General features: G+C 36.3%; 1 protein-coding gene across 2 annotated transcripts in view; it reads left to right on the top strand.

The window, feature by feature from the left end:
• The window catches only part of LOC307167019 (LHFPL tetraspan subfamily member 6 protein), an 88,146-nt gene continuing 71,775 nt past the window's right edge, over nucleotides 1-16,371 (top strand). For both annotated transcript variants that reach the window (XM_079885890.1, XM_079885889.1), the window contains exons 1-2: nucleotides 1-311; nucleotides 2,452-2,985. In XM_079885890.1, the coding sequence (XP_079742016.1) occupies nucleotides 2,601-2,985 (385 nt within the window). In that variant the 5' untranslated portion in view covers nucleotides 1-311; nucleotides 2,452-2,600. The remainder of the gene's footprint in view (nucleotides 312-2,451; nucleotides 2,986-16,371) is intronic.

Genomic DNA, 16,371 nt, shown 5'->3' with positions numbered 1-16,371 from the left:
GCGAGAGTCTGACTGCTGCCACACTGCGCTCAGTGCAGCGAGACGGACACACTGCTCAGTACTTTGCGTCTCTTATTAATAACACTGGGATTATTTCAGCGCTTTCCTGCAGGAGTGACAGTGAACTAAACAGAAAGACGCAAGCAGACCTCAGCAGACCCTCATTTTACGGGATTTAACGCGCGTTTTCTGCGCGCGTGTAGCGAGTTGCGCCCCGTTGTGCGGACAAAGTTTATTTCTTCTTCACGGTCCCATATGAAGCTGGACCGGAGTTTGAATTAACACGCCAGTCAGAATATAGGCCTATCTATGTAAGTTATCACACAATATGTTTTTTTTTTATATGGTTATTCATATTTTGCATGATGTCGTGCTTGTCTTTTGCATGGCAGGAGTTTATATCATAAATATATCACTGGCACTATTAATAGATTATCAGTCTGTTGAGGAGCTTTGCCAATTACGATAACTTATTAACGATAACTGATTATTGTAAAGATTGTCACTGTGAAAAGTGAAAATGTGCAATAATTTTTCCGACGAGCCTCAAAATGAGCTTTTTTATTTATTTATTTATTTATTTTTTTTTTTACTTTTTTTCATAGCTATTCGTTTAGCAAATCAAATAATATTGTTGACTAATACAATATATCATCTTTTCTTTTCTTTTCTTTTCTTTTCTTTTCTTTTCTTTTCTTTTCTTTTCCTCTACTAGTGTCCCTCTGCAATCTTTTGTGTAAATATTAGATGTTTGAGCCCTAAGTCAGCCTTATATGGATTAATGTTTTCTCTTCCTGCACTGTTTTAAAGTTGTTTATTAACAACAACTGATGAACAAACATCAAGTTAAACTTCAGAAGCTTAAAATCATTTGTTAAATTTCATCATTCATTAATTAATTCATTCATTTTAAGTATTCCAAGGAGAACAAACAGGAATGGAAATGTTTACTTCTTTGTTTATTTATTTATGCATATTTTATTTAATTGTATTTTATACAGTATTTTACAGAATCATCCTAATATGCTGATTTGATGCTTAAGAACCATTTATTATTATTATTATTATTATTATTATTATTATTATTATTATCAATGTTGAAAACAGTTGTACTGCTTTACTTTTTTGTGGAAACTAATATTTTCTTTCAGGATTCTTTGATCTTTTGGATCAAAGAACAACTTTTATTTGAAAATGAAATATTTTGTAACATTATAAATGTCTTTACTTTTTTTATGCATAAATTTGATGCATCCTTGTTAAATAAAAGTATTATTTTCTTTAATAAAATAAAATAAAATCTGACTGACCCTAAACTTTTGAACAGTTGTAGAGGTTCTCATCTCTGGCGTTCGAGGTCCACTTGGGGTACGTGTACACGACAACGATGTACTAAAATGAAAAACTTTTCCTTGCGTTTTTTCGCGTACAGGCGAAAACGTTGTCACAATCCCCATTCACACAGATCTGTGAAAACGCCAAAAACGTTGTATTATTCATGCCAGGCCAGTAGATGGCGATGTCACTTTGTAAAGAAAAACTACGCGCCAATAGACTGAACACGTAATGCGCATAATGTCAGCATTTCCACAAATTCACGTTTTTGTAGTTTACACGGAGATGAAAACATATTTTTTTTAAAAAAAAATTTAATTTGCATTTTCAGGCCCCCAAAACGCTGTTGTCCGGTAAATGAACATCCAAAAACACTTTAAGTCCCCCTGTAATCAATCATTTTATCCCTTAAAACTCATCTTTGATCAACAAAATGACATATTTAAATGTTTTTTCCTTGAAAAAAAATTCTTCATGCCTTAAAATATCTTAAATCTAACTCTACACCCTTGCCTCATTTAGTATATGCGGTTCTATGAATATGCAAATTAGCCCCGTCTCCACTCACTCACACCAGCTCAGAGATCCACTCGTTGACGATCACACGTTGACCTGATTGGTTACAAGGTAGTTTGTGACGTCAGAAACACCAGCGAACTACCGCGTTTTTGGTTCACTGCAGTTTTAAGGAGAAAATACTCAGCAATGGTGTTGACTTATGAATTTGCACATGGTTTGTCTTAAAGCACATTACAAACACCACATAGACATATACACAACATTAAAAGCTTAATTTTCACCACAGGGGGACTTTTTTTGTTGAAAATGTTGTAGTCTAACGCCCCCTTAATTTCCTGCAGGGTTTAGCTCCAACCCTAATCAAACACACCTGTACAAGCTAATCAAGGGCTTCAGGATTACTAGAACAGCAGAGTTTGATCAAGGTTGGAGCTGAAGTCTGCAGGAAAGTGGATCCCGAGTGCCAGAGTTGAGGACCCTTGGTGTATATGAATGTTGTTGCATCAGAAAACAGGAATTCTGACTCTTACTGATTAAATGTTAGTCGAAACATTCTGAAGACTGACGGGACAGTGTGTTTTATTGCTTCTTCCTCAGGTGACGACACACAGAACCATGGTGAAAACCGTATGGAGATAGACATCCTCCTTCCAACAAGGGAAAAGGAACTATTTCTCGTGACATCCTCTTTTTTTCCCAAGCTCTCTTCTGGAAGCGTGTCCAATATTTAAACACATTTGTCCAGCATGGCATCCAGCCTGACGTGCACCGGGATGATCTGGGCTCTGGTGTCCCTGCTGAGCGCAGCAGCTTCATGCGTGGGCTTCTTCATGCCCTACTGGCTGCTGGGCTCCCAGATGGATAAGCCGGTGTCCTTCGGCACTTTCCGGCGGTGCTCGTATCCCGTGCGGGACGAGGAGAGGCAGGCTACGGTCATGCTGGAGCAGTGCGGGCGCTACGCGAGCTTTCAGGGCATCCCGAGCGTGGAGTGGCGGATCTGTACGGTGGTGACGGGGGTGGGATGTGGCCTGCTGTTGCTGGTGGCGCTCACGGCGCTCATGGGCTGCTGCATATCAGAGCTCATCTCCAGAACCATTGGACGCGCAGCAGGGGGCATGCAGTTCCTTGGAGGTGAGTAACAGACTGGCAGATATGTTTACATGCAGACAAGTTTAGGGGGAAACTCACGAACACACGCCCTGGTCACATTTCACATCTAAATTGAAAGGGTACAAAACGGATTATATTTTGTGCTCACAACAGTTTCAACCTCAAAATTCTCAATACTGTAATGCACAATTTATTTATTTGTTTTCTTTGATTCGATTTTTCTTCTCTCCATGATTATTCTCATTACCGTAATATAGGTTTGGTTGTTTTTTTACTGTATTTTCTTATTTCTGTCTTTTGATTTTATGTTCTTGAGAGGTTTTGGGAGATTTACACTATAACAGCTTTGCAAGCATGCATGCTTATTGAAAATGTATAAAACTGTGTTATGCTGTAAAGCCGATATTAGTATCTTATATATATATTTGAAATAATAATTTAATTAAAGGCTCACTGAATTTCCTTGGAACGTACAGCTTTGTTCGATGCATTGACATAATTTCCACTGAAACAGGAAACTAAGGCGGGGCATATTGAATGGCCCCTCCCCCTTTTCAAATAGCCAATAGCGTTTAGTTTCCCTCAAAAGACTGCAAGTCAGTCGTACTTGACAGCATCATGGAAGTGAATCCGATCGCTGATGATACGTTGGATTTAATATTAGAGGTGTGAATTCTAGCCATTTCATTCTTAACCGACGTACAGTTGGAAAACGGAATAAAACTTGTGCGTCTGAGCAACCGAACACACATCTCCAAGTCATATTGCTCCGTGACATGTTGCTCTTGGCCAGGTGGTATTTATAGCATAGGGGGCGGAGCTTTAGATTCTAGAGAGCATTGGATTGGACAGAAGATGTGATGAGAATCTGAAGTTCCGTGTGATGTCATAAAAGTCCGTGATCCATTTTAGCGGAAGTGAGAGACTGTAAGTTTTGAATGCTTAGATCTCCTAAATGCAAATTTTGTCATTGTTTTGGAACAAACCAAAGAAGTCATATTCATATCATAAGGTCATCGACTTCAAGCCCCCTTTTCTTTGTCTCTAGTTCAGTAAACATCGATTCCAGCCGGTGTAATTCAGGGTGCCTTTGCCTCAGCGAGGGAAGGGAAACTGATTGAGTTTTAGACGGGAAGCTGGGGTCTGTAATTCCAAACTCAGTTTGTTTAGTTCTCGCCTGCAAGGTGCCTTTTATTTGCTGCTCTGATAGTCTCGAGGGCTTGTGGCACTCGACAGAGAAGGTGAAACAAATTCTGCGTGGGGCGTCTTAGAAGGAAGTTTTCTTTGTACTGCAGGGGCTCAAGGCGTGGAAAATTCTAGTCAGGCTCTTGGACTCCTGATGTGGCTCTTGGACTCCTGATGTTTAAAAATGCTTTGTCTTCATGAACTTAACTCATTTGTCTCTTGTGTCAGCCGAAGTGACAATAGCTCATCTTCATTCTCATTAGCTTAGTGTAAGTGCAAACGCACATGCTAATTGCTTTTTAATTAAAAGACGACATGAAATTGAAATAAAGCCTATTTACTTTAATGCACATTCTTGGATTATTGTGTGCAATTTATCATAAAAATGCTTGTCAAAAATGCAAAAACTTGCTCTGCCTCATGAACGATTTTGCTTTTTTTGAAGCTCAAACTGTAAAGTATTTACGACTTGCACGCCATTCAATGTATATACATTTTATCAGTTCATGCATTCCCTGGGAATTGATCCCATAACCTTGGTGTTGCTAGTTCCCATCGTCTGCTTAATGGGCTCTTTTTACTTTTGCTGATGGACACAATCAGATTTGCTACATTTTTGTCTTGTTGAATATCCTGTTTCATTTGGAAATGCATTAAGAATGTAAAATGGGTTGCAAACATTGTTTCATGTTCTTAACTTTTAAGCATTCCAATCTTAAAATATAATAGTGCATACGTAATGCGTAAAACAACCCCAAAGATTTACTTGATTATTGTAGTTTCTTGGTTTCTTACTCTACTAAAAGATGTGCTTCAAATGGTCACTGTAAAAAAAAAAAAAAAAAAGATCAATAATTTATGACAAAATGTGTTTTCACATTAAAATAACTTGTGCAATTTTCAACCTTAAAGTCAGTTTAATGTCATTTAAGTTGAAATGACTTAAACATCCAAGTTGATTGTACTTATTCAACTTTTGCAACTTTTATTCAAATGAAAAATATAGTTGAATATCACTGAATCAGCCTAAAAACATTAAGTTACACTAATACAACTTTTTACAGTTTGTTCCGAAGTTCTACCATTCAGGAACATAAGCAATGCATCTTAAAGCAGCTTTTCTGTTACAACTTAGTTTAGATTTTTTTTAATATATGCTTTTAAGTTGAACCAACAAGCTCAGCAAGTGAGCTGAATTAATGCATTTTGAATTCAAATAGGCGGACAAAGACATGGTTTTGTGTTTCAGTCCCACTCACCCTTTTAAATTCATGTTAAAGCGAACAATTTGCGTAAAACGTATTGATATAAATTGAAATGTATCAAATGCATTCAAAATACTGTCTTCATTTTTTACATGTGCGTTCATGTGCTGTCCTCCTGAATAAATCATCTGAGGTTTGCACTCATAACTATTGTGACATTAAATTGGCCCCAAAGCCAACAGTGTCAGGGCAGATTTCACCTGATCTCCAGTTAGCCATCCAGGTGCGTCATCGTGTGCTCAGATGAGGTGTCCACTGTCGCTTCTAACTAGCAGACAGAGGCGTTTGACTTAAGAGAGCCGGACACAAGGAGGTTACAGGACTGCAGGGCTGCTGAACGCATCACTTCCTGTCATGTTGCTCATAGCACTGCCTTCATCAGACAGAGTGATGTAGTACCTCGTGGCTGATGTAAGCAAGCATCATGCCCCTCATCAGCAGTTTTTCACTTACAATCAATGGAAACTGACAATTAGTTGTTTAGTTGCATCATGAAACTGACGTTCTGTCAATTGAACTGACGCTGTGTTTTTGTTGCTGAAACCTGAACAAAATGTGTCCACAAAAATATTAAGCAGAACAACTGTTTTCAACATTGATAATACGAAATGTTTCATTTGCACCATGGTATATTTAAAATTACCACAGTGTTACCATCTGATGCCATTACTGTACCCTATTACCGCCACAGTACTTGTCAGTGTTCATACATTTGTTAACAATGGCAGTTTGTCCCAAAAACAGTATTACCAAGGTATTTAGATGGTAATGCAAGGTACTTTTGAGAGTTCTGTTATGTCCAAAAATATAGCATACTATGATTTTTAAAAAAAAAAATATTTACCATTTTAAGAAGACCATAGTCTATCATAGTATGCTAGTAACAGTTTTACCATAATAAAACCATGGAATTACAGTTAAACATGGAATCTATTTGACAGTCTCCTTGTTACTGTAGTATTAACAGTAAATCATGCATAATTACAAGCAACTAAACCTAATCCTAACCGTATAGTACATGCTCTAATAATTAATATTATTCAGTATATTTACACCATTACAAAGACGCCTTCAAACAAAGCGTTAGTCACTAAAAAAGTACCAAAAAGTATAAAAAAATTTTAGGGCTGTTAAATGATTAATCGCGATTAATCGCATCCAAAATAAAAGTTTGTTTTTACATAATATATGTGTGTGTACGGTGTATAATTATTTTCTATATATAAATACGCACACATGCATGTATATATTTAAGAAATATTTGCATGTATATACTGTGTATATATATTTATATTATATATAATTTATATTATATATAAATATTTTATATATAAATAACACATTTTCTTAAATATATATATGCATGTGTGTGTATTTATATATAGAAAATAATTATACTCCATACACACACATATATTATGTAAACACAAACTTTTATTTTGGATGCGATTAATCGCGATTAATCGTTTGACAGCCCTAATTTTTTTGTGATATGCATTGTAGTATCATGATATTCTTGAACGTGCCTCTGAGGACCATGTTACCACCATGGTATATTAATTTAAGCACAATGGTATTTATTAGAGTATTACCATTGATACCATCACTGTACTATAGTACAGCTACTGTACTTTATTTATGCCCAGACACCATGAAATTACATATAGGGTACTAAATGGTACTAAATGAGATATCATATAGTCTAAAAAAAACATGGTATTATCCTATCGTCATGTAAGTGTATAGATTGGACAGTGTGGTCATAATTTAAAGTTTATCGAATAGTTTGTTTTGAGTTCCTGGAAGTTAACAGCAGCGGCTGAACTCTTGACATTGAACTAGCCGCATGAGTTGAAGCGTGGCGTTAAATTGAAGTATGCGCGACTGAACAAGACTGAATGAGAGACGTGAAAAGCACCAGACAGGGGTTAAGAGAAAAGCGAGCGACCCAGAGAGAGAGAGAGACGGAACAGTACCCTGATGTTAAATCACTGGACTGCAGCTTGTCCTTGCCAATTGAGTCCTTTTCATTTGTATTGTGTTGTGTTAATGAGTGCTGTCTGGCAGTGAGGGCTCTGAACAGCGGGGCTTTGGCAAAGACAACACCTCCCTGTGGCTCACATTGATTCATCTGATGCCCATTTCGTTGATAATGAGTTTGATAAGCCCTTTATGTGTCACCAAAAGCATCTTTGATTAGAGCCCTCTTCTTGCCCTCTTGTTCTAAAGTCTATCTTTGTTCTTTCAGAGATGGATGATGTTTCCCTTTGTGAAGTAATGGAAAGCCCTTCCAGTATTACGCAGTTTAATCTCATCTATTATGATTCAATGGTTCATTTGTCATGGGCAAGTTGGTCAGAAATGCATCAAGGTTATTTTATAACTTGAAAATGCATATGAGTTATGGGGGACTGGGAGCACCACTTTCATAGTTTGCTATTGATAATAATATTGACTATTGATAATTAATTATTACTATTAATAATGTAAATGTACAGTAGGCTGCCTATCAAAAGTTTGAAAACATTATTATTATTTTTTTTGAAAGGTCTCTTATGCTCACCAAGGCTGCTTTTATTTAATCAAAAATGCAGTACAAATAGTAATATTGTGAAATGTTATTACAATTTAAAGTAACTGTTTTCTATTTTAATATTATGGTGATGGTAAAGCTGTATTTTCAGCATCATTACAGTCTTCAGTGTCACATGATCCTTCAGAAATCATTCTATTATGATGATTTGCTGCTCAAGAAACATTTCTGATTATTATCAATGTTGAAAACAGTTTTTTGTTAATTGAAATAAAGCTGAAATAAAACGAAAAATAAATATTAGATGAAAAACTTAAAACTCAAATGAAAATGTTTTGGCAACAAACTGAAATAAAACAAGTTTAAATTGAAGTACTAAAATAAAAGTACTAACTGTAATAAAAATATATGAAAACTAAATAGAAATATAAAAATGACAAAAGCACACAACAAAATTGGGTAACACTTTATTTTACAGTACCTTGTTACATATGTTACATGTATAACAATAGTATTAACAGTTAATTATGCACAATTACATGCAACTAACCCTCAACCAAACCCTAATCCTACCCTAACTCTATAGTAAGTTAATTAATATTACTCAAGTCAGTACTTAATTTATAATTACACTGTAACAATGACAGTAAAATAACATTGTCCCAACCCCTTATGTTGTTGTTTTATTTGTAAAACACAAGAGGAAGATTTTTAGGAATCTTTATGCCGCTTTTTATAATCAGATCATAGTGAAAAGTGCCCCCCCCCCCCCCCCCATATAGTAATCATATAATTACATTGTGGAATGAACAGACCACAATTTAATTATTTACTGACAATCTTCACCTCTGTTGAACTCAAGAATTGCTCTGACTGGATCACTGAGCCTGTTAATTAATTTAAGTTCAACCGGTTCGATTCCATCTGATTTATGAACCGGATTAACTGGTTCATCAATTTAACTGTGAATATGACTTATAATTTGGTCTGTTTACACATATCTATCAAATCACTCCATGCACTTTGGAATCAGTTAATTCAAGTTATTCGGTGGTTTACATGTGATCAATTGTCCATCAAAAGTAATTTCTTTAACTCAATTAGCAATTGGATAAGGCTAATTTAAAATGTAAAAAATGTAACTGTATTGTAAAACATTTATTAAATATTAATGTACATTAAATATTAAATATTTGTGTTTAACATGCAAATATGATTTATATAGCCTACATGATTCTTTTTTCTCTGTTCAAAATAGGGTCTTTCTTAATAATGTCCCTGGATTACAAATGTACAAGCATGTGTCTTTTTTTCACAGGATAAAGATAAACAGGCACTGATAATTGCATTGCTTGTGTGTGTTAATGTGTGTTTGTTTGTGTGTATGTGTTTGCCAGCTGGAATTGAACCAATAAAACCTAATGGAAAACAGTCAAACTAATGGACATATTACTCAGGAGTAGTGAACTTGAATTCATTTTAATTTTAGTTTCAGTTCAGCTGCATATTACTAAGGAAAAGGTATTACCATGTTACCATGACTAAATACTGGGGATCAGAGAACAGGTTCTTCCTGCTGTGGTGTGTATTGTGTCCTTTTGGCTAAAAAACGTTAGACAGAACGATGAGTCATTTGGGTGAATTGCTCATCATGAGCCAATTGTTCTTGAAAGTACAGAAATTATCCCATTTTTCCCTTTCATGTTTAAACCTTTGGATTATAGATTTATCTGTCTGTCTGACACCCCCCTTTGACACGTCCTTGTTCGTCATGCTGAAAACAGCAAGTGATTCATTGTTGGGTGCTTTTATGATTCAAACTGTGATGAATTGCTGACTGTATACTGTTTGAAAGGGGCCAAATAACCTGTATTGAATAGATGATTTGTTTTGGAGTAGTCAAAATATACTGAGTCATACCCAAATAAAATGTTTTCTGCTGTGATGGGTGATGTTATTGCCCTTTCTTTAAACTGAAAAAAGCTTGTGTGGAAATTTGAGTTCCCTATCAGTCAGCCAAGCTTGACATTACATTGACAGACTGACGTTGAGGGATCTCACTTGGGACCCCAATCACCTTCAAGTGGTAACAAAACAAGCCAATGGACATTGATGAGTGAGATGTGCTGCACAGTAGGAGGCGCATGAGGAGGACACAAAGTCGTGGAAGGCATCTTTTACTGCCCGAAGATGCTTCGGTGCTCCCTCCGCTCTCACTCCACTCCCTGCGAGTGCAAGCACTGGTCCGGACGACGATGGTGATCAGGTGGTCTACTTTCGCAGACCGTGAATTTCACATGTCGCAATTTGATCACCATCTCCTCCTCTGGAGAGCTGACGCGCTCTCACCACAGCTTACATTCCCGGGAGAATGGAGACTTGAGTCATTTCGGATTAATTGGCGGATTCCCCTGAGGAAGGACCTACTTTCTCAGGGACGGGGCACCTTGTGGCACCCACGTCCGGTAGCCTACCACAGGTGGTGGTAGACCTTATCACTCAAGCCAGAGCCCCCTCTACTAGGTGAGCTTATGCCTTGAAGTGGAGTCTGTTCGTTGATTAGTGTTCTTCCCAAAGACCCCTGTAAATGTCCGATCAGCTCTGTGCTTTCCTTCCTGCAGGAGAGGCTGGAGTGAAGGCTGTCTACCTCCACTTTGAAAGTGTACGTACACATCACGATGCAGTAGACGGTAGGTCTTTGGGAAAGCACGACCTAGTCATCTGAGAGGTGCTCGGAGACTAAATCCTTCTCGGCCACGCCTCATCCCCTCTTGGGACCTCTCTTTGGTACATCCAGCCCTACAGAGAGCGCCCTTTGAGCCGCTACAGTCAGTTGAGGTTAAGATCCTGTCTCTCCAGTGTTCATGACTGCGCTCCCATCTATCAAGATGGTGGGGGACCTGCAGGCCTTTTCGGTCAGCGAAACGTGCCTGGAATTTGAATCGGCTGACCCTCATGTAATCCTGAGACCCCGGCCTGGATATGTGCCCAAAGTTCCCACCACTCTTTTCCGGGACCAGGTGGTGAACTTGCAAGCGCTGCCCCTGGAGGAGGCAGACCTAGCCCTTGCATCGCTGCGTCCCGTTCGCGCTCTGCACATCTTCGACTTCCGCACGCAAAGCTTAAGAAGCTCAGAACAGCTCATGTCTGCTTTGGAAGTCAGCAGAAGGGAAAGGCTGGCCCACTGGATAGTAGATGCCATCGCCCTGGCGTAAAAGTTCCAGGGCGAGCCGTGCCCCCTTACGGTGAGAGCTCACTCCACACAGAGAGTTGCCTCCTCTTAGCAGACATCTGCAGAGCTGCGGGCTGGACGACACCTAACCCATCACGAGATACTACAATCTCCAAGTGGAGCCGGTTTCTTCCGTGTGTTGGGTACAAACAGGCAATGTGCAGGAGGGCTGCCTAGGTGTCTCACTTGCAGCGCCATTCCCTTCTCAGGGGGATACAAGTGCCCTATTCACTCTCCAGGTGAGTTCCCTCTCTGGCGAACCCTGGATGGTGTTTCCTCCAGGCATTCTTCAGCAGTCAGACGCAGCGGAAGCGTCCGAAGCCAAGCCCAGTATTTAAGATGAATGCTCGGTTGGTCAGCGCCTGTACTGGGCTAGATGCCCCATATGTTGTGATTCCATCTTGGTTATCCCATATGTGTATTCTTCCATGGTACGGTTTCCCTGTCGGTAAACACGTGTCTTTCCCTGGGCAGGTTCCACTTTGCCCCGTCTCTGCATCAGTAATGGTTCCATCCCTCTCTTGGCAGGAACTGCCGCAGAGATCTTCCATACGTAGCACTGTCCCGAGGGTCAGTTCATATGTGTATCTCCCACATGTTGCCTCCCTGTAGGCAGGATGTGGTCTCCGTAGCGCCCCTTTCCATCTGGACCCGGCACGCTTCCGCAGTGTTATCCAACCATTCATGGCTGAATTGGGTGAATTAGATAGGAACAGTAGCTATCGACCTTACCCTTGGAAAGTTCTGTTCCTCCGTCCCACCAGGTATGGAGGTCTGTTGGACTTACATGGGGTGCTGGGAGGGGTCAGCGGTTGTGGCACTTTCCATTTGGAGCCCACAACGTCAGTTTGTGTGTTAATGTGTGTTAATATCACTATTAGTAAGGATAGTATGATCACTGTATAATTTAAATTCAAGATATTTAAAGTGTACCTAAAGTATACTTGCAATAGTTCCACTTTAGCACAATCAAATATACAGTGCAGGTCAAAAGTTTGGAAACATTACGATTTTTTTATATTTTTGAAAGAAGTCTCTAATGCTTATCAAGGCTGCATTTATTTGATCAAAAATACAGAAAAAAACTGTAATATTGTGAAATATTATTACAACTTAAAATAATAGTTTTCTATTTGAATATACTTTAAAAAAATAATTTATTCCTGTGATGCAAAGCTGAATTTTCAGCATCATTACTCCAGTCTTCAGTGTCACATGTGACATCCAGTCTATCACATGATCCTTTAGAAATCATTCTAATGTTCTGATTTATTATGAGTGTTGGAAACAGTTCTGCTGCCTAATATATTTGATGAATAAAAGGTGAAAAAGAACTGCATTTATTCAAAATAAAAAAATATTTTCTAATAATATAAATCTTCTTTACGATCACTTTTTATCAATTTAACACATCCTTGCTGAATAAAAGTATTGATTTATTTCAAAAAAATAAAAAAATAAATAAATACTGACCCCAAATTACTGACCAGTAGTGTATATTGTTGTTACAAAAGATTTCTATTTTTTAAAAATTTGCTTCTTTTTTATTTTTTTTACTTTTTATTCATCAAAGTATCCTAAACAAGTATCACAGGTTATGAAAAAATATTAAGCAGCAGAACTGTTTCCAACTTTGATAATGAATCATCATTAGAATGATTTCTGAAGGATCATGTGATAGACTGGAGTAATGATCCTGAAAATTCAGCTGTAACAGAAATAAATGATAATTTAAAGTATAATAAATTGAAAACCAATTATTTTAAATTGTAATAATATATCAAAATATTACTTTTTTTTTTCTTCTGTATTTTTGATCAAATAAATGCAGGCTTGATGAGCAGAAGAAACTTCTTTCAAAAACATTAAAAATAGTAATGTTTCCAAACTTTTGACCTGTACTGTCCTTAAGTATATCTTTAGTTGAACTTCAGCACTATTTCTGGATAACTAAAGTACAGTAAGTACAAAATTAGTTGTTCCAATTTAGCAGACTTTAAGTATATCTATTTAGTATATCAAAGGTACAATTGCAGGGTATTCATATTAAGTACATAAATATGTAAACATATTTGTAATACTGTATACTCAGCATAAAATAAATGTATTACAAATACATTTTAGTATATTTATTTTTCACTAGGGTAAGTAACGCAATTAATTACTTTTTAGGGAGTAACGCTATATTGTAACACATTACTTTTAAAAGTAACTTTCCCCAAAACTGGTTTATAATGACTGTACACAATGATGTACAACTGTATAATGATGTTGATGTACCATGCAATACAGACAGTGATCAAGCAGCTGTTGCTATGGTTACCTTCTCATGCAGGCGATTTCTGTTCCCAGGCATATATATATTTAGAGACATACATTCTGACTAACTTGTAAAGTAACGTTACTGAAAGATTGTTTGATAAAATGACCAAAATATGCATATACTTCTATATGAACAACAGAGTACTCTTGAATCTTTAGAGTTTCACGCCTTAATAAGTGGAGGTCATACCTTTGCAAACCCCTCCATAATTTTTTTGCGCAATTATTATGTGAACTAACGTTTAATAGTTTTGGTATGATTTAATTTTTTTTTTTTTTTTTGCTTACAAAGGCTATTAGGTAAAAAAAAAAACAAAAAAAAAAAAAAAAAAAAAAAACAGTAATATTGTGAAAGAAATGTTTTCTATTTTAATATACTGTAAAATGTAACTTATTGCTATGATTAAAGCTGAATTTTCAGCATCATTACTCCAGTCTTCAGTGTCACATGATCCTTCAGAAATCATTCTATGCTGATTTCTTATTATTATCGATGTTGGAAACATCCAATGTTGCTGCTTAATATTTTTGTGGAAACTGAGATACATTTTTTGTTTTTTCAGGATTCTTTGATAACAGCAAAATAACAGCATTCATTTTTAATATGTTACAACATTATAAATGCATTTACTGTCACTTTTGATCAATTTAATGGATCCTTGTTGAATAAAAGTATTCATCTCATTAAAAAAACCTTTATTGTAAAAGTAAAACTTATTGTACGATTATTGGCTGATATAATGCACCAATATATCGTACATTTTACTTTTGACTTATTTCATTATATTTTAAACATTGACAAATGCGAATGTTTTCTGAAAGGAGAGCTTGTTGAAGGTGTTACATGACGGGAAGCTGGTCTTGTGTGATTACGCCTCTTCATTTACACTTGACCGTGTGCTGTTTGTCTTTCTCTTCTGTCGTTTACCAGCTCTTTCTTTCTCTTTCTGTCCGTCTAAACTTTTCAATTACCCACGTTCAGGAGGTCTTATCTCTCTGTGACCTGATCTCCAGCCCTCTATTTCTGCTCTCTTTAACCTCTTTCACTCACAGCTCTGTCACCCATGGGGTAGCCCGAGAGAGAACGAGACAATGAAACAGAAGCAGAGGAAGAGAGAGCTTGCGAAAACATAGAGAGAGAGAAACACTAGCTCACGGAGGAATGTCCAGCTTAAGCAAAGATTTATTTCAGACAAACAGGAAGTCTGGCCTGCTAAAGGACAGGCAGGAAGTGTTTTTTCAGCGCTTTGGGTTGTTAAGTCCTTGTTTTCAGCGCCACACACCACTGTTCCACCTCACACTCAGCACTCCGCAAAATGAACCGCGCTGACATAGGGGGATTGTTATTGCACAGCCAACCCTAAAATGAAAGGAGCAGTAGTGAGGAAAATTTGTTTCATAGCTGATTTATGGACCGTGCTTTCAGCTTTCTGTTTTATGGAAGTAAATTGTATGGGTTCGAGAAAGCGAGAGGTGAAGGTGGATCATTAAAGCAATTCAAAGCTCTTTCAGCTGATGTATAGAAGTGTTTTGCCTGTAATTGACATATTTATTATAAAATCACCTTGGGCAGAAAAGCTCTGGGCCGATGGGAATGTACTGTATTAAAGCAATAAGCAGAGAGGCTGTGCAATAGTCATTTTTATTATAAATAAAAGGGTGTTGTTAGGCTTGACGCAAAACTGATCAATTGTATTACAGGGACAATGATATTAAGCTCTTTTTTGTTATTGGTAACTATTATAAATCATTTTTCATTATTTGAAATAAAGCTTACATCAAATAAAATATAAATAGTAGATGAACATTTTTGAAAACTTGGAAACTGAAGTCTATAATTACTAAAACTGAAATTGTTATAAATAGACATTTTAAACCAAAACTACTTTACTAAAATAATAATAATAATAATAATAATAATAATAATAATAATAATAATAATAATAAATAAAAGCTCATTTAAAATGTCAATAAATACTGTAATAGCAAATATATAATATTTAAATGACACTGGATCTGTTAATATTCCACACATTTCATTCAATAAATACATTAATATTTTACTTTTAATGAATAAATAAATACTTACCTTTTAATGAAAATTAATTTAGATTTTTCTTTAGAACGATATTTAAGAATTCATATTTAATTAATTCATAATATTGGTTAAAACATGTTAAATTGAAAATATTTGATATATATTTTATATTTTTATATATATTTAATCACACACACAACAGTAATTTTACTTAAATGACAATTAATAGGTAATCTTCATTGCCATTTAAGTGAAATTATTGAATTTAAATATACGAGCTTGATAAAAATGATCATTCTAGAAGAAAATTTCAGATGGCATTTAGAGGCTTTTGCATCTGAACTCTTCATATATATATATATATATATATAAATATATATATATATATATATATATATATATATATATATATATATATATATATATATATATATATATATATATATATATAAAACCGTAACGTGCGGTGAAATCTTGTCATGGGTAGGCTGTGACCTATCAATGTGGCATATACGTTCATATATTCATTCAGTTAATGCAGCAACCCAAGTTCATATCAGGCATCATCACATCGCTGCCTGCATACAGCAAAGTCAGTCATATGTGAGGCTAATGCACAATCAAATCTAATAATCAAATTAATGGACACATCTATCTTATCACTTAGCCTATACAACAAACAAATGTTTTGTGCGGGACACAGTAAGAGAGGGAGGCGGCGCGGTGTCAGCGAACCGACAAGCAGCCTACTAGAGCCTAGTCACTATTGTGTAGTTTGTAATGCCATGGTTCAACAAATAATGTAAAGGTTAAATAATAATTCACTTAGACT

Source organism: Squalius cephalus (assembly GCF_949319135.1).
Source record: "Squalius cephalus genome assembly, chromosome: 11".
Taxonomy (NCBI): domain Eukaryota; kingdom Metazoa; phylum Chordata; class Actinopteri; order Cypriniformes; family Leuciscidae; genus Squalius; species Squalius cephalus.
Note: the sequence above shows the minus strand (reverse complement) of the source record. Positions and strands in the feature narration are given on the sequence as shown.